General features: G+C 43.5%; 1 protein-coding gene across 1 annotated transcript in view; it reads left to right on the top strand.

The window, feature by feature from the left end:
• Positions 1-6,386: 6,386 nt before the first annotated feature.
• LOC124594433 overlaps positions 6,387-19,963 on the top strand; it is a 173,182-nt gene continuing 159,605 nt past the window's right edge. The window contains exons 1-2 of the mRNA XM_047132809.1: positions 6,387-6,554; positions 6,635-6,842. Coding sequence (XP_046988765.1) covers positions 6,387-6,554; positions 6,635-6,842 — 376 coding nt within the window. The remainder of the gene's footprint in view (positions 6,555-6,634; positions 6,843-19,963) is intronic.

Raw genomic sequence — 19,963 nt, 5'->3', positions numbered from 1 at the left:
GAGAAGTGACCACTACGTAGCTGTTACTCGGAGCAGTTTGATACCCAGTTCAGAGAGGCGAGATGCACTGTGTTGTAGTGATTTGACAAGGTCTGCCGCAGGGAGACTCTTTCACAGCTGTGGGTTGCCACTAATTATGTCAACAGAATAATCTAGCTTATCGATTAGCGGTGCCTCACGCCATACAAAACAGTGGCTCACTTCATGAAAATTATGAAATGAACATTTCAGTCACTCATTGAGAGGTCTTCCTCAGCCAGATACTGATCAATATGTAGGATATTTCAATACACGCTCCCTCTGATTTTATTTTACAATTTGGGACTTGGTAGCAGGATATACACAGATATAAGACAATAATGAACAAGAAGGCTCATGTGAAACACATTTAAGAGGACATGAAGAACGTAGGATCACATTAACATGCCTCCAGAATTAAGATATGTAGCATATGAATAACATGTGGAACTACAGGGCCCAGTCACTTTAACGTGGCCACTGTCTACGTTCGTTGTAGACGCGGAATAACCACTCATAGACGGAAAGTGCCAGAAGTAGTTGTGGAGGATATATAAATTGTATCTGGGGGATGTGATAAACAGTACAATCGTTGTAATGGAGCATAACATGAGCGCTGGCTTTCGGGCCAAGGGGGAAGAAGTTCCGAAACGGCTAACGTCGTAAAGTGTTCGCTTGCCGCCATCAGTAAAGTATACATTCATGGCAAAACGGCGCTATCCAAAATCGACGGCATGGCAACTACGCTGTGCGGAATGACAGTGGTGAACGACGGCTGCAGATATGTGTACGGGCGAACAGACGAGCAACTTTTGCGTAACTTACCACCCAGATGAACCGAGGGGCTACCAACAGCGTCACCTAAACGACCGTTCAGCGGTCATTGCTGTGTATGGGCCTCCGCAACAGGGGCCTGGTTCTTGCATCCATGCTGGCTACTATTCGTCGGTGACGACGGGATGGAACTAGCGCGCCAATACCGCAAGTGGATGCCAACTGAGTAGGATAGGTGGCCGTTTCACATAACATCTACATCTACATCTACGTCTACATTTATACTCCGCAAGCCACCCAACGGTGTGTGGCGGAGGGCACTTTACGTGCCACTGTCATTACCTCCCTTTCCTGTTCCAGTCGCGTATGGTTCGCGGGAAGAACGACTGTCTGAAAGCCTCCGTGCGCGCTCTAATCTCTCTAATTTTACATTCGTGATCTCCTCGGGAGGTATAAGTAGGTGGAAGCAATATATTCGATACCTCATCCAGAAACGCACCCTCTCGAAACCTGGCGAGCAAGCTACACCGCGATGCAGAGTGCCTCTCTTGCAGAGTCTGCCACTTGAGTTTATTAAACATCTCCGTAACGCTATCACGGTTACCAAATAACCCTGTGACGAAACGCGCCGCTCTTCTTTGGATCTTCTCTATCTCCTCCGTCAAACCGATCTGGTACGGATCCCACACTGATGAGCAATACTCAAGTATAGGTCGAACGAGTATTTTGTAAGCCACCTCCTTTGTTGATGGACTACATTTTCTAAGCACTCTCCCAATGAATCTCAACCTGGTACCCGCCTTACCAACAATTAATTTTATATGATCATTCCACTTCAAATCGTTCCGCACGCATACTCCCAGATACTTTACAGAAGTAACTGCTACCAGTGTTTGTTCCACTATCATATAATCATACAATAAAGGATCCTTCTTTCTATGTATTCGCAATACATTACATTTGTCTATGTTAAGGGTCAGTTGCCACTCCTGCACCAAGTGCCTATCCGCTGCAGATCTTCCTGCATTTCGCTACAATTTTCTAATGCTGCATCTTCTCTATATACTACAGCATCATCCGCGAAAAGCCGCATGGAACTTCCGACACTATCTACTAGGTCATTTTTATATATATTGTGAAGAGCAATGGTCCCATAACACTCCCCTGTGGCACGCCAGAGGTTACTTTAACGTCTGTAGACGTCTCTCCATTGAGAACAACATGCTGTGTTCTGTTTGCTAAAAACTCTTCAATCCAGCCACATAGCTGGTCTGATATTCCGTAGGCTCTTACTTTGCTTATCAGGCGACAGTGCGGAACTGTATCGAGCGCCTTCCGGAAGTCAAGAAAAATAGCATCTACCTGGGAGCCTGTATCTAATATTTTCTGGGTCTCATGAACAAATAAAGCGAGTTGGGTCTCACACGATCGCTGTTTCCGGAATCCATGTTGATTCCTACATAGTAGATTCTGGGTTTCCAAAAACGATATGATACTCGAGCAAAAAACATGTTCTAAAATTCTACAACAGATCGACGTCAGAGATATAGGTCTATAGTTTTGCGCATCTGCTCGACGACCCTTCTTGAAGACTGGGACTATCTGTGCTCTAACTCACATTTTATGCTCGACTGGAGTGAAATGTCTGAAGGTAAATATTCTGCAAGGGTCCAGGCGGGAGGAGGAAATATTTGAGTGTGGATAACGTTTTTGTGGCATTTCCTGGTCTCTGCATCTGAAAGGTGCAGTGGATCAACACAAGGATGCACCTATTCTTGAGGACGATGCTCAATCCTAAATCCAGTTTGTTTTTCCTCGACACGGTGGCTTCTACCAGTGTACGTGCTGGGTTAGATAAGTACCAGGATGAGTTTACCGTACTACCCTGGCCACCAGACTTCCCGGATTTAAGTCCAATTGAGAATCTGTGGGACCACTGCGATCGGATTGTTAGCGCCATGGATCCCGAACCGAGAAACTTAGCCCAGCTGGCCTCGGGCCTGGAATCGGTATGGCCCCACATCACTGTCGGTACCTTCCAGAATCTCGTTGACTCTCTTCCTGCACGTCAGGCAGTGATTCGCGCTGCAAACGTAGTTATTCAGGCTTTTGTCAGGTTATCGCATTAATTGGACAGTGCAGTTGTTGGCTAAACATCAACGTCCACTTCATAGCGTGAGGTGTGGCTTCTGTAATGTCTTCAGTTGATACACCGTATTTTCCTATAGGGGTCACGTTTATGATATTTTTCTAGAGTCTGCTCAGGTGCTCCACAGTCACAACTTTGGCTGCTCACAAGCCCTCATCTATGAAGTACGATCTTACGTCTTGTGTGGCCGCTTTGGGTACGGTTGAGCTATTGTTTAGTGTCTTCTTTTTTTCGGGAAGTTGAACCGCTGAAATACTTCTTCGGGATCAGTTTTGATACGATTACTATTAACTGATCCCCAGAGAGAGAGAGAGAGAGAAACTGCAAAAGAGACACATAAAGAAGAGACGGTAAGATATGTTTGCTAATTTTGTACTGTCTTTTAAAGCCTACAAATTGGAACGAAAATGTAAAATGCACACTACATTGTCAGACTGTTTTGTAGATGTCTTTACCTTTTATTGTGCGGCATATCATACACACAGAAATGTTCCATAATAATGTATTTAACCCTTGGTTTCAGTATTTATTTTAGTTTATTTTATGATGGAGGAATCACTTGGACGGTGTTTTGGTATACTAGGCTATGACAGATGTACACGCCACGTGACAGTACAAAATTTTTTGGCCTATGACGTATGCACATGTCATGCGACTACACAACATTTTTATCCCAACCACGACCATTGTATTCCACATTAATTGACAAACTGCATTTTGCGGCGCCAGGGTTCTCATGATATTTTGCTGTTAATTGTGCAGCTTCTGATGGTAACGTTTGTAATGTCACACTTTTGTACTTTTTATTGCTGTTGCCTCTTTTTCTTGTTCCAACTATTCCTGAAGATGATCTGCAGCGCAGATTGAAACCGGTAGTTTGTAATAAAAGAAGAGATTGAGATGGAGCTTGTTTCTTTATTTAACAAAGAGAAATTGCTCTTGAACAGTCAGTCACCCACAGAGTGAGTAAGCAAGCTAGAGCCTAATAGGAAATGAGGGAATGGACAATGCTGGAAGGATAGCAGTGACGAGATGGGCTCAGCGACGATCAGAGAGAATGAGCTGCTGCTTTTCTGACGAGCCGCTGGTAGCTTTCTCGTTACATCACCGAAATTTGTTCTTTGCGCCGTTCTCCTACACCTAGCTGTGATTACCAGCTCATGCGGAGGTGTCCCGAAGGAGCCACCGCCGCTGTTACCTTACACGAGGCGAAGGCAAGCACATATTAAAACTGGCAAGTCGCGGCCACACAGTGCAAAAGCAGCGGACAGGCTGTGCGCACGGCGACGGATTGTCACCAGACGATATTCCTTCGCTTAAAGGCCCTTGAACTCGCACCGTTTTTACTCACATAATAACTGTTAACTTAAGTAAACATGCAACCAGTGCAACGCTTGATGTAAGCAGAAGTAGGGGACAACGTAATGAAGTGACTAGTTGTTCAGTCAATTTACAGACCTTTTTTCTTCTTTTCCGTGTTTATCTGCTCTAGCAGAGGTACGCCTTGTCAGGATTTGGCAATATTTAATTTTATGTTCAGATGACGATCTGGATGACAGAGTCATGATGGTAACCTACGGAAAGGAACTCGGATGCTCCATATCTCTGCGAATCGTGTAAACCTTGTTGCATTACACTATTCTCTGAGCAGCATCGGTCCAGAATTTGCGTCAAAGAGCGTTGGACACAGTCTAAAGACCAAAGTCAGGCTGACCGGTGCACCAGTCACGGACGTCGCTCCACCGTGACCACTAAATACAGATCTGGCCCACCTCCCTGCCATCCCAGATAGGGCACTGCGCGTTATGCTTTAGAAGAAGGTTTGTTTTGTCAATTTACAGTAATAGTGTTTAACTGACCGATTAAACTTTGAGCCATTTTTGGTCAAATATTCGAGCAGAGAAAGAAAAAGACTCCATAAAAATTACAGAATTGACATTTGTCCCAATTTTCGTGGCTAAAGTGGGTATCAAATTGACCAGCATGAAGGCTCGTTTTGTGGAGAAAGATTCAACTACTTGAAAGTAATTACGCTGCTTAATTATGATTTGAGGAGAATTTTTACCGAATTTTCAAGCCAAAAGAAGAGTGCGACAGACGAGGTATTAAGTTGACCAGCGTGATGGCTAGTTTTGCAAAAAAGACGTTTAATTGCTTGAAGGTAACCAGGGTGATTAAGAATAACTTAATCAGTGATTTGAGAGAAAATTGAAGTATTTCACTTATAGTTGTTGGTAGCTATGTAAATGAGGTATCGAAGAATATCATATCACAACATAGAAACCTTTTAATCAATGTACCCTTAATAACAATAGAAAACCGATTGATAGTTGATACATTATGTTTCATGTTTTCTGAACAAAACTTGGAAAAAAAGTAAAAAAGACAAAGTTTTGTGGAATGATTTGTCTAAAAGTAAGAAATAAAATACTATAGAGAAAAATTTGACGCATTTTTAACGATGCCCGAGATCCTGTACACCACATGGCGTATCGACTGAGAATTTCAATTTCAGTGTTGAAAACTTGAGAATATTTGTCTCATGGAATTTCACTCAGTGTCCCCGTTACCTCATTAACGCATGAGCGTCTCATGATTCCGTGCATCATTCAAAGGTCATCACGTATTTCTTACTTTTATACAAACATTTTCACAAACAAAATTTATTTCAGATACTTCACACAAGGGGATTCAACATACATCACCTACTTCAATCATTAAGTTACATACGCGCAAGTTTTCTAATTGTCTTTCATACTAAGTAACTTGATAACATGGAAACGGCACAATGAATCGAATATTTTTCTTGAGAACTATTTCTCAGCACAACCTACCCTGCAACGCCCTTACAAGGTCCCAGACGTTTTCCTACCATCCTGTACATTTTCAAGGAGAAACCCGCCTGGATAGTCGTGCTTATTAAAACGCCGTTTCCGCGACGGGGAACGGCGCCGGTCTGGATCGAATCCGTCCGGCAGATTAACGACGAAGGTTGGTATACTGGCCAGCCTGGACTTGTGTTTTAGGCGGTTTTCCACGTCCGACTAGGTTAATACTGGGAAGGTACCCAAGTTCCGCCTCATTTATACGATACGCGAACAGTTCGAAAAACTTTCACTCACTTTCTCATGAATCACACTACACGCAGGCAATTGAGGTAGACATGTATCCTACTAGGGGGTAACAGGGTGAGACACTAACCTGCCACAACTGCTAGTAACACGCCGACCCTGCGCCGATGACAAGGGAAAAAATGACAAGGAATAGAAGATGAAGAAGATGTAGTTCCAAACAGAGGAAAGCAGGTGAATGATTTTGGACGTGTTTTGGAAAGAAATGTTTGAGCGTCTTTTGTTAGCACAGTTTTTAAAAATTTTGCTTAATGTCTCTGGCCGTGAAAGACTGCTGTCACTTCCGGGTTAAAGAGTCGTAGAAAGGCCAGAGGATGAGAACAGGGAAAGAGAGTGAACGTGTCACGTGCTTCCCACGTGTCTGCGATGCCACTCTGCGTGGTGCGGGGGCCGATCCAACGCGTGCGCGCAGCCTCGAGTGCAGCTTCCTTCCCGTCTCCAGGCGCTGCACCAAGGAAACGGCCCGAGAGCCGGAGCCGGCTGTGTGGAACGAAAGGTCAGGATCAATAGCGCCGGCCAGCTGAGCTGGCTCTGGCGCTGGCCACGGACCTCGCCTCCACAGCACCCCGCGCCGCGCAATCGATGCGCCAGAGACCGCGAACTGGGTCAGCGACGCGAGCGCCGCCGGCAGCGCACGGCAGCCGCTGCAACCGCGGCCGCCGCGGAGGCTCTGCGGCAAGGCGCGCGGCAGTTGTCAGCGGGCCGCCGACAGCTGACGGCGCACAGCAGCTCCGCTCCCCGGCCGCTCAGCGCTCGCTCCGCACGCGCAGGTGAGTACGCGAAAGCCAACAGCTCCTCACGTAGCTGACAACTCTTAATACCTCTCTCTTTGCTTCTTGCTCTTACTCTCCAATGTATGTCTTACCAGTTCTTGCACTACACATCTGCAGCAGTAACAAACAACATTGTTGTACCTCTGTCAATGTGCCTATCATTTCATTTAGTAAATTACACAATGAAGTATGCATAGTAACCGGAGCCAAGTAACAGTTTTGTTTTGCGTTACCCATGACCATACTTCTGTCTTGTGAAACACTATTTTCTTATTTTCCTGTAATAGTGTAATATATGGCTTTTCACTGTTTGACACCATAGACATAGCATCAGGGACATAATTTGAGCATCAACGTTGATTCAGATCACAGATTGAATGAACATTTTTTTCTGACATGTCTAGTGAAGAATGCAAGCTGCTGCCGTTTCGAAAAAATCGCTTCTCATTGTCTTCTTTTACCGCATTTATTTATTTGTTCCTTTATTTATTTGCTGCCTTCAACTTAGGGACAGACAAGTTACAATATAATCCTACGTATTTCTGCCAGACAGAGCGATGGTTGATAGTGCATAATAAATTTGTGTTATAATAGATATACCACAGCTGGCATTGTTTAATGAGGAAGTGTTACATTTTTACCGAACACTGTAGCTTAAGCTTTACAGTGTCTTGTTACAACAAAAAGTTTTTTTTTTTTAATCAGGTAGTATAATTCGTACACATGTTTGTCCACACTTCATTAATACATCTGTAACTGCTCCTAAAAATGTAAATAGTTTCTCTAGGAGAGACACATTTTGCTCAGCCAATGTGGAAGATGTGGTGTGTAATACTATGATTTTATTTTTGTTAACTAACAATTTAGTGGATACGCATTGTCACTGTAATAAAACGTCTCCTTTGGGGTGCGGCGAATGGACTTATTATTGACAATAGGAAATGGATTTTTTCTTTTTTTTCAGTTAATCTTCTTGATTCAAACTATGTCAAATCCTTAACTGAAGACAGATTTTCTCAGCTATGAAATATTAATGACGATGGACAATGTTTTACAATGTTTTGAACGCTGGCATATTATTTGTAGCCAAAATTTTTGAAAGACTACGGTGACCCATTTGTCATCCTTGATTTAGTTTGTTTTCTTTGTTATTCCGACAAATGCAATTGCTTCCGTGATTGTAGTCTTACTTTGACAGATTATTGTTATGGGAACGAAGTTTTTGATCTGTTTCTAATAACACTCTCACTTGCGCGGCTAGGGCAAAAGTATTAATTGCGCCAATGATCGCTGGACTATTGGACATGAATAGGTTAACAGAGTATTAGGATATTACACTGTTAATATTGGCAGATATTTTTCCTCGGTCGCTACGCCAACGTCCTTTATCTTGTAGATAGGGATAACTTTTCTCTTCTTTCTTAACAGAATATTACAAGGTTATCACTGTTGACTGGAAACTTATCAAATAAGTTTGATTCCAGTAGTGGCTATAAAGGAAACAACTTAAAGCATAGGAGAAATAAATGATAAATGATAGTTCTGTACTTGTAAATATTGTATTTGTTGAGGTAAGCTGAAACACTACATATCTCAAAAGTAAATATTTATTGCGAATAAAACTAATTTTTGTCTATAGAGCATTGCAGAATGCTAGGTGAAATATGTAGGTGAAGAAGATAATGGAAATCTGTGGAAAACTTAATAGTAAACCCTATGTGCTATCTTTTCAGTAGCCCTCTTCGAGGACTTTCACTGCAAAGCCATGGCGCAAGGAACGCCGTATCTGTTGGAGCTATATTGCGTTCTTAATAGAAACTTGTGAAATTGTGGTGGAATGCCAAAGAATTACAGAAAAAATATATGTAGAAGGTCCAAGCGTAACAACTTTAGCTGTGACTTCAGCTCGTACACTGGAGTAGTAAAAACACTATTGAAAACGCTCTGTAAGCATTTTTAGTTATTATTTGCCGATAAGTTCATTAGGACTACGCAAAGTACTTAGTAGTGCGCATGTGCCTTCTTTTGTGCACATATTTCTTTCATTCTCATTCTGTGGCCTCCCGTTCCCTATTTAGACCATCGTGTTCCAGTCTTCTCCTCTGGATTTTACTCTTGGCTAGCTTGTCATTTGTGAATTTCGAAGCTAAAGACGCTTCAGTTTTCGACATCTTCTGGTGTGGTTACTGAAGGACTTTGTTATTGAGCTGTCCATTCATTTCACTATCTCAATTTTTCCAAGACTACTATGGCTACTGCGAAACGAAAATTCAGCTACAACAGACGACAGAAAGTTATTGTTATTTACAAGACCAAAGGCATTAAGATGTTGCTTCTTTTAAGTTGTTATTCAACTATTTCTGAGTAGAACGTTGACGGATTATGATAAATATATGCTTCCATACTTGGACATTATGTGTAACACTTGCAATGATATTTGAATGTACTGTGATTGATACAGATCTGTCTGTATCCTCTCTCCAGTTTGTGATATGGGAATGATGTATTATACTACTCATTAGATACTCGTGATGTTGTAACGGATCTGATTAACATTTGAAGAGATTATCACTTCGAAAACTAGACGCAGTTACATTGTTATTTGAAGTAAATAAATTAGATTTTTTTCTCTGTGAAATTTTTTTTCCCGTATCTATACGAAATATTGTAGTGGATTGACAGGCTTAATTAGCTCCGTGGAGGCACCATGACACAAAGAGGCAGCATTCCACTGCGTACCTCTCTGCACGCGCTTCCGTCTCCTGAAAGCATACCTTCCGTTCTTCTGCGATATTAAATTTTTTTCGGAGAACACAGCAATTTAGTGCTCATCTTCGCAGGCGTCTTTCTTCTCTGAGGATATTTCGCGTGGGCCTTCTGCAAGACCGAAGCAGTCTTGTGAACGGGGTTAAAGGAAACGAGGTTGGAAATTCAAGTGCGTACCAGATACGTTCGAATTAGTGCAGGTCACTTGTGAAGCAGAACCAGTTTGAGTCGACACGCGCCAGGATTCGTTCCTCCCGCTGCGCATAACATTTCAGCATGCAGTTTCCCCGCGAGTTTGCGCAGGACCACCGACCGCCTATTTTTGCCTCTCGATGCAGCGAAAGGATTCTTCGGTAGGAAACTGTTTGCAGCTGGTCGGCTGCAGTGATGCTTGTCACGCGTAACGATACAGTTAAAGTGCGCAGAAGAGTCGTGTTTTAATACGATGCAGCAAAGAGTTCCTTCGTAAACGTCGACTCACGCCAGACCTCACGGAACGTAACTACAGAACAATTAACAAATGATAAATATCTGGAGGTGAGAAATGATTTAGCTGCAGCGGAGTGTGCGCTGATATGAAACTTCCTGGCAGATTAAAACTGTGTGCCGGACCGAGACTCGAACTCAGGACCTTTGCCTTTCGCGGGCAAGTGCTCGCAGGAGAGCTTCTGTGAAGTTTGGAAAGTAGGAGACAAGGTACTGGCGGAAATAAAGCTGAGAGGACGGGGTGTGAGTCGTGCTTGGGTAGCTCAGATGGTAGAGCACTTGCCCGCGAAAGGTAAAGGTCCCGAGTTCGAGTCTCGGTCCGGCACACAGTTTTTATCTGCCAGGAAGTTTAAATGATTTAGCTGTTGCAACACGTCGATAAATAAATAGCTTTCACCCTGCATAAATAAAAACGTAAGCTCACGGAACGATATTCAACAAAAACAAAATTTTGACAGTGAAAAAGTAAGTTATACAGAAGAAGAAAAAATAGTTTTATGCGTCATTTGATTCTTACACATCACTGTGCATAAGGTAAAGAAACGCACTGCGTATTCCTTTGTATTACTTCAAAAGTTTGTAGGTACTATGCCGGCCGCTGTGGCCGAGCAGTTCTAGGCTCTTCAGTCCGGAACCGCGCTGCTGCTACAGTCGCAGGTTCGAATCCTGCCTCGGGCATGGATGTGTGATGTCCCTAGGTTAGGTTTATGTAGTTCTAAGTCTAGGGGACTGATGACCTCAGATGTTAAGTTCCACAGTGCATAGAGCCATTTGAAACATTTTTTGTAGGTACTTTATCTGATCAAAAGTATCCGGACAATTATTAGTGGACAGGAATAGGGGCTGTATCCACTCTTCACCTTATTACGGCTTGAACTCTGCTAGGGACACTTTCAATGAGATGTTTGAATATCAGTGGAAGTATGTAAATCTATTATTACTCAAAAGCCGAAAGCAGAGAAGATATTGATGTTGGACGATGGAGTCCACAGCGAAGACGGCGTTCTAACTTATCCTAAAGGTGTCCCATTGCGTTCAGGTCGGGGCTCTGTGGAGGCCAATCAATTTCAGGAACGTTATTGTCCACACGGATGCTGATTTATGTCAGGGTGCAATGCCAAGCTGAAACGATCATGTCTCCGATCTGTACATCTACTGTACACAGCAGGCAATGTTGTAAAATGTGTTCAGATGCATCAGTATTTAGCGTTTCCAAAGCGCAGTAAGGGGCCCGCACCTCAACCACGAAACACCGACCATGCCATATCACGGCCTCCTACATACTTCACTGTTCGCATACACATGATGGGGGGTAATATTCTCTAGGTATTCGCCAAACCCAAACCCTTCCATCAGTTTGCCACAGGATATGGAATGATCAAATTACTCGTCTTCATTTACCCACTGTCCAGCGATGGCGCACTTTACACCATCTCGAGCGTCACTTTGCAGTGGTTATCGATATGTGTGGCTTATGAGGAGCTGATGAATGGCTTACGCCATTCTTTTTAACTAACTATGCACAGTCATTGTGTTAGCTGGACTCCTGGTAGCACTTGGAATCTCACGAGTGATTTCTTCCTCTGATTTTGTGCGATTATTTACAGCCATCCTCTTCAATGCTCGATGCTTTCTGTTCGTCAGTACACTAGGTCTATCTGGTCTTGATTTAGCTGTGGTTGTTCTTCCGCGTTTCAGCTTCACCAAAACGTCAGCAACAGTTGACTTAAACAGCGTTAGAAGGGTTGAAATGTCCCTGATATTACTCAGGTGACATCCAATGACTAGCCCTCGTCCGAAGCTGCTGGGCTCTCCTGATCGACCTATTCTGTTGTTAGTGCTCCGCTACTCACAATAAAATGCTCACCGCCTATTATAATGACCGGTCTGCCACGGTAGTGATCAATTCTGTACTATAATGGGGTGACAGGAGTCATAGGATAGCAATAAGCACATATACTAATGGCCAGTGAACTGGTGGAGCTGTCATTTGTTCTCCGGTGATCCGTGTGACTATGTTTCCGACGTGATAATGGCCGCACGAGCCTAACTAACATACTTTGGACACAGAATAGTGGTTGGGGCATTCAGTTTCGGACTTCGTTAGGGAATTCAGTACTCAGAAATCCACAGTGTCAACAGTGTGCAGAGAATACCAAATTTCAGGCATCACCTCTGACCACGGACAACGCAGTGGTCGACGGCTTTCACTTAATGTCCAACAGCAGCGGTGTTTGCGTAGAGTTGTTAGTGCTAACAGAAAAGCAACACTGCGTGAAATAACTGTAGAAATCAGTGTGGGACGTACGACGAATGGATCTATTAAGACAGCGTGGCGAAAGTTGGCGTTAATGGGCTGTGGGAGCAGATGACCGACGCGAGTGCCTTGGCTAACAGCACGACATCGCCTGCACCGTCTCTCCTGGGCTCGTGACGATACCCTCTGGAACCTAGACGCTCGGAAAACTTTGGCCTGGTCAGATGAGTCCCGGTTTCAGTTGGTAAGACCTGATTGCTGGGTTCGAATGTGGCGCAGACCGCACGAAACCGCGGACCCACATTGTCAATACGGCGCTGTGCAAGCTTGTGGTGGCTCCATAATGGAATGGCTTGAGCTCTTTGGTCCAACTGTACCTGTCATTGACTGTAAATAGTTATTTCGGCTACTTGGAGACCAAACAAAAATGAATTTTTTTATGAATGAGAATGTACTATGCCACTGGGCCAAAACTGTCCGCGATTGGTTGGAAGAACATTCTGGACAATTCAAGCGAATGATTTGACCATCCAGATTGCCCGACATGAATCCCATCGAACATTTACGGCACATAACCGAGGAGTCAATTCGCGAAAAAAAAGTCTGCACCAGCAACACTTTCGCAGTTATGGGCGGATATAGAGGCAGCATCCAACGGTCTTGCTGCAATGGTAACACCAATTCCAGTCAGATCACCGATGTTAAGCGCTGTCGCGCTTGGCTAACGCGTGGATGGGTGACCGTCTGTTATGGCGAGCGCTGTTGGCAAGCGGGGTGCACTCAGCCCTTATGAAGCCAATTGAGAATCTACTTGGTGGGGAGAGCGGCTTCAGTCACGAAAACTGACTACTGCCGGGAGAATGGTGTGCCGACCACATGTCCCTCCATATCATCACCTAATGACGCCTGTGGACTGAGATTGATACGGCGGTCGGTCGGTACTGTTTGGCCTTCAAGGCCTGTTCGGACGGAGTTTCTTTAGGGTACTTCCAACGACATGAGTCCATGGCATGTCGAGTTGCTGTAGTACCTCGGGAAAAAGGAGGTACGACACGATTATTAAGAGATTTTCCAGGACTTTTGTCACCTCAGTGTACATAGGGGTGTCTGTATACTACTGATCAGATAGTGTATGTACATATTTTCTTGGGTAAATTAATGTCTTCGTTTTGAAATGTTTTGATGTCATTATTGCTATTATTACCCTTTTCAGCAGTATTTTCCATACAATCTTTGTCATGAACATTCGTTCCAAAATTTTCTTTCGCCATTAATGAACTCTATCAGTCCTAGTTCCTTAATCGTTATTCTGACTTTTTGTATCTCCGTTGGTATCTCATAACCTTCGGTTCGGTACTGGCTTGCGTCTCCATTTGGCGATACCGTTCTGCTCTCTTCTGTTCCGTTGGCGTCCTGTGTGAATCCATCTTAATGCTAATAGTGCCGATCCCCTTTGGCGGTATCTTTCACATTGCCGAGCGAGTCGTTGCACAAACCGCGCGTCGAAACAGAGCTTGTACGATAAACTACCAGAAGAAACAAAACACCAGTTTCCCTTCTTAGGAAAAGATCAGACCAGGCCGACCGCAGTGGCCGAGCGGTTCTAGGCGCTACAGTCTGGAACCGTGCGACCGCTACGGTCGCAGGTTCGATTTCTGCCTCGGGCATGGATGTGTGTGATGTCCTTAGGTTAGTTAGGTTTAAGTAGTTCTAAGTTCTAGGGGACTGATGACCTCAGATGTTAAGTCCCATAGTGCTCAGAGCCATTTGAACCACTTTTTTAGATCAGACCAGCCTGCATTCTTTCCCGTTCCCACTTCCTCTATTCGCTGTCCGTTTAGCGCAAGTTTTTGAACATTTGTCAGCAGTATCTTTACTTACAATTATGCTCAGAAATTTCGAAAATTATTATTTTCGTTTGTATGGCCATATTCCGCGTAAGTGGTTATACAACAGTTAGTAGTTTCTTTTTTCTTCCTTATACGCATTGCAATTTAACAGTATTACACCAGACACGTTTTGATTTTATCGACTACGCATTTTCAGTGGTTGTTTTGTAGACATACGTTTTAGTTCTTATACAGATGAAACAGCTGCTAACTCACGTTTACGTTCCACCAAGGGCTAATGGTGAACATTTTTCTCTACGAGTTTCGATCGAAACGGTCATCAGCCAACACGAGATTGATTACTGTTACTATGGCGTCACTAAATATTATATAGCTTGCTTCAATAATTTTATATTAATTTTATCATGATCCTTTCCACTGAATTTGGTAGCGAGTAGGCTAAACGTTTCACCAACAAGAGAAACAGATTGTCTTTCAATTTCTACCACCTGTGGGGCAGCACCTTGAGAAAATAAAACACTTTTGTTTATGAATGAGTTGTACGAGAAAGGAAACACGTAGAAAAATAGTCATTGCACCCAAGTAAGTAGTTTGCAATATTCCAAAATCTAAAAATTAAATACTCTGATAGTGATTTTATCCATTGTAAATGGTTTTCTGAAAGCCTGCGACTGTGAAAACGATTGGTTTGGTTATAAATAACATTAATGCTACCAGTCACGAGTTTTCATTGTTCATATTTTACACGACGCGTTTCGGGAAATGATTCCCATTTTTATACATGTTTTTTCTTTGTACTATGCCATTTTTACGTAATACTTTCGATGTGTGAAGTTCTGCTTTGTTTTGTTGACTGCAAAATATAAAAAAACGCGCAAGTTTTAGTTAGTTATCGATTTTTACAGGTAGTCAGGGGCGAAATTTCGATGAACTTATACTTACAGTTTTCGTATGGTCCATTTGTGCAGTCTCTGCGACAGATTATGATAATGCGCATAGGTATGTGGATGAACTAGACAGAGAGTGTGCAGCGTTGAATGACTCATCGAGACGTATCCAGTAGGCTTCTAGATACAGTTTCAGCTTGATGTTGAACATTCAAGTGCTGGTGGGTCTTCTCTGTGTAACGCAAGGTACGCGCCACTCTAAGCACAACTCGCTCTGGCCGGTTATGCAAGCCGCATAACAGCAGCGTTGTGCAGCTGGCCTTTCTACTGCTCTCGCATGTGTAACACTTGTTTGGCACGTGTCGGTGGTGGTGACGAAATTTTGAACTTTATGTAAACAACTATCTGCATTTATCACACATTTAATCATGAAAGTGCAAAGCATTGCACACCTCAGACTTGGCAGCGTGTACTAAACGCGAGTGAGAATCTATACAATATACAATCTATACAATAATTCTAATCATTGGCATACAAATGGGAAAACAGTTCGAAAGTGGCTGGCGTTATGAAACATCTCGTTAATTTTGAAATATCTCTTTCTGTCTAAGCTGCTTTCTGCAATTTCATTTCTCATGTTCGATTTCCTCTATAATTTATTGTAGTTATATCCAGGGTGATCAGAAATAGTGTGAAAAGCTTTTGAGGGTGTTGCAGGATAGGTAGTTGTTAAGAAAGAAATCGATACTTATGCCATTTCCGATTTAATTAGCACTGGAATTAGACAATCAGGTCATTGTGCGAGCAATTTCAAGCAGCTTTCCGGAGGCGGTGTCGCCAAACGTGTTCTTAGTTTGATTTCCTCAATATGAACAAATGTAGGTTCTGCTGACGTAGCTTAAATTTCTCACTTCCGAAAAAGGCACATTTTAATTCGGAATGAGCACTTCAACAAGAAGTAGCTCACTGGCCCACAGCTGTTTGTGCATTTCCTCATTTTACTGCTTGCAATTGCTTAAATGTGCACTCGCAACGTCGCAGTGGTAATGAAATGGAAAACGGCACACCGTTTCGACTTTTTTCCCTACCGTTATTTCTCAGTACAACTTGCCCCGCAACACTTTTATAAGCTTTTCAGACTGTTTATGACCACCATGTATAATGTTCGCTGAAACTACTAGAGTCAATTACTTATGCCCGTGGTATGAGTCCATAACGTTTATGGGTCGTAATTGACTGTGAGTTACAGCTTAGCACTTTAATATCGTGTTTTGGGATTTCGTGACTAAGTTCATCTTAATTAAATATAATTTCAGTCATTCATATTATTAAAGCAAAGGAAAATAATTGACAGTTTTGTAGAAAATAGGATAAAAAGGAACGAAGTCAGGGGGACGTATATTTGAAATAACTACGAAGCATGTATGACGTGGTTCCTATCGAATGCAATAACACAGTGCTTCTTGCCTAGCCAGCGTTTAACTGTCTCACTGACGGCTTCTGACACTTCCGACATCATTCCAGTCACGTGACACGCTGTTTCATGAGCCGTAGCGCACTTCTTACGAGGTTGCAGCTGTCTCTGACTCACTTACTGACAAATAACCGATCTGATCAATAAATACGGACCATAACTTGAATGAACTAGAATCACGTGTGTTTGAAATACTGATACAAAAATTAAATGACAGTTACACATTTTTTATCCTGCTTCCTAACCGAGATCTCTAACGCACGCCTGTGCGGTTCTCCTCAATTCGGTGGTAAGCTTGTTTGCATCCTGGTGATAGATGGTTTCACTGTCAGTATTTGGCCGGTGAGGGAAGGAGAGGCAAGCGCCAAAGTCTCATGAAGTGAGGGCAAAGAGAGGCTGTTTATAGTGATCCATCCTTCATGCTATTCGTAAGTAGTAGGGTGTATTACAGTACCAGATTTCACCATCTACTTTTGTTCGTCGTCGCCGTCATCATCACCAACAGCATCCAACACAAACGTAACATTTACGCGCATCCATTACACTCATCTACATGCGAGAAATTCACAACTCTCACTTATCTGCAAGGAAGGGACGCTGTGTGCCGGGAAATAGCATCCTTTCCGACAGACGACTGAACGAATTTCTCGAAATTTCCCAATCGACAATACCATTCGACATTTATCAGTACTCGGTGTCATATGACGCTGCTTTCTTACCGCAAACTTCCACCAGTTCACCAGGGATTATCGCACCGCTGTTCCCGTTGAAATGTTGAAACGACCTGCCGCTCGATAATGCAACACGCCAAGTTGGTTTTGTTTCCTCTTATCTATTAGCGTGCGACGGTTCTGTGGGGCGGCGATTTCGTGTGTACCAGGTTGAAGATACTTAACTACAAATAAAAACAAAATTACGTAATTTCCTTTATTAGAGGTGATAATTAAAACTTGATCGATGTCCATCGCGTGTAGGCGAGTTTCTGTGAGGTTTATTTAATTAACGTTGACATCTACATAAGTACTATAGAATTCAAAATTAAGTGCCTGGCGCAGGATTCTCCGAACTAACTTCAGACTGTTCATCTACCGCCGGCCGTTGTGGCCGTGCGGTTCTAGGCGCTGCAGTCTGGAGCCGAGCGACCGCTACGGTCGCAGGTTCGAATCCTGCCTCGGGCATGGATGTGTGTGATGTCCTTAGGTTTGTTAGGTTTAATTAGTTCTAAGTTCTAGGCGACTGATGACCTCAGAAGTTAAGTCGCATAGTGCTCAGAGTCATTTGAGCAATTTGTTCCTCTACCGCTCCCATCTCGAAAAGTCCTTGGGAAAAATGAACACCTAAAACTTTTCGTGAAGGCTCCGATTTCTGTTATTTTATCGCAATAGTCGTTCCTCCATCTGTAGGTGGGAGTCAGCAAAATGTTTTCACATTCAAGAGAGAAAGTTTATGACTGGAACTTGGTGAAAAGATCTCGCCTCAATGACAAAGGCCGTTATTTTAGTGATTGCCACCCCAAGTTGCTTAATGTATTCGTGACACTCTCTCCTCTATTTCGTGATAGTAAAAAATGAGCCGCCCTGTTTGGACTTCTTCGGTGTCCTGCATCCTAATAAGGATCCCAAACGGCACAGCAGTACTCTAGCAGAGGAACAAGCGTAGTGCAGGCAGTACATGAGATCCTCTGTCAGTAGTACTCATTATTTAGTCCGAATAAAGAGCTAGTTGTGTTTCACAAGAATGGTATTTTGTGAATTCGTGCTGACTGTGTGTCAGTAGACCGTTACCTTCGAGATAATTCATAATATTCAAACACAGTAATTGTTCTAAAACCCTACTGCCAATCGACGTTAGTGATATGAAACTGTGATTAACCAGATTATGGTTCAAATGGCTCTGAGCACTATGCAACTTAACTTCTGAGGTCATCAGTCGCCTAGAACTTGGAGCTAATTAAACCTAACTAACCTAAGGACATCACACACATCCATGCCGGAGGCAGGATTCGAACCTGCGACCGTAGCAGTCGCTCGGTTCGAGACTGTAGCGCCTAGAACCGCACGGCCACTCCGGCCGGCTAACCGGATTACGCCTGTTTCCTTCCTTGAGTACTGCTGTGACATCTGCAACTTTCCAATGTTTTGGTACGGATCTTTCGTCGAGCAAGCGACTGTATATGGTTCTCAAGTACGGGGCAATTGTGGCAGCATACTGTGAAAGAAACCTAGTTGGATGTGGATCGCCAGACTTGCCTTTATTCTGTGTGTGTGTGTGTGTGTGTGTGTGTGTGTCAGAAATAAAGGTGTGAACGCTGGAATTCGTTCCGTCATCGATAGCTCGTTCAGTACAAGCAGCGTCCGTGAAAACATAGTCCGGGTTTGAGTCGAAGTACGGAACACAGTTGTAAAGTAAATTCTGATGTGTCTCATGAAATTGTAAACTTATTCATCAGTACCTTTGCGGATACTGCTAACTTCTCGAGTACGCTGTTGGTTATTTAAAAAACTATTGCAGCGTTAGAATATCGTGGAATTCGCCTTAACATTCCGTCGCACCAACACAAACAACAACTCTTCAGCACTATTCCTAGTTAATAAATGTTTCCAGGGAAAGAGGGGGTTATTAGCCGCAGCGCAGCGTAGAATGGCTACCTCAACTGAGACGTTAAGCCGCGTTCTGCCAGCAGGCCTGCAGGATGCGGTGCTTCGCTGGGCTGCGCGTGCCAAATGGCGTGCACTCAGCAAGCGGCGTGAATGAGCCCGCGGAAGAGGGAGTGTTGCGACACGTGTCCTTTGTATCCTGCCCGTATTATGCCTTCCGTAAGAGTCGCCCCGCTGTGGGAGATAGCCTACAAGCGGTGTGAACCGCCACCCATTGATACGCGGTCGCCGGCTTTCACCAGGGGAAAGCGCCGTGTTTCCGCGAGGCGTTTCAAAAGGTTGTTTCAGCCGGCGCCGAGCGTCAGCTTATCTAGAAACATGCAGACTTCATCACAATTCGCGCCATGTCGAAGGAATCGTGATCCTTTAGTTGTAATGAATAAACAAACACCGTCTGGATCACAAGCTTCATTCACTGACTACCGGTTTCAATCTGCGGTTTGTGAGCTGGCGACCGACTGCGCTTTACGGCAGCAGACCTGAAGGTGATCTGCGACCAGACTGGAAAAAAAATTGTGATCCAGACTGTGTTTGATAATTGATACAGAGTTCAATAAAGGGAGTTAATAATGATTAAAGCCATTTGGTTTTGACATAATGAGTGTTTTTATAACGTATTTACAACCTACAATGACACCATTTGATCAAAAGTATTCCGACACCTATTAGTGGGCATTAATATCAGGTATTTCCATACTTCGCGTTTAAGATGGCTTGAACTGTACTAGTGATATTTTAAGT

The sequence above is a fragment of the Schistocerca americana genome, chromosome 2 (assembly GCF_021461395.2).
Source record: "Schistocerca americana isolate TAMUIC-IGC-003095 chromosome 2, iqSchAmer2.1, whole genome shotgun sequence".
NCBI lineage: Eukaryota > Metazoa > Arthropoda > Insecta > Orthoptera > Acrididae > Schistocerca > Schistocerca americana.
The sequence above is the reverse complement of the archived record's forward strand: the minus strand, read 5'-3'. Positions and strand labels throughout refer to the sequence as shown.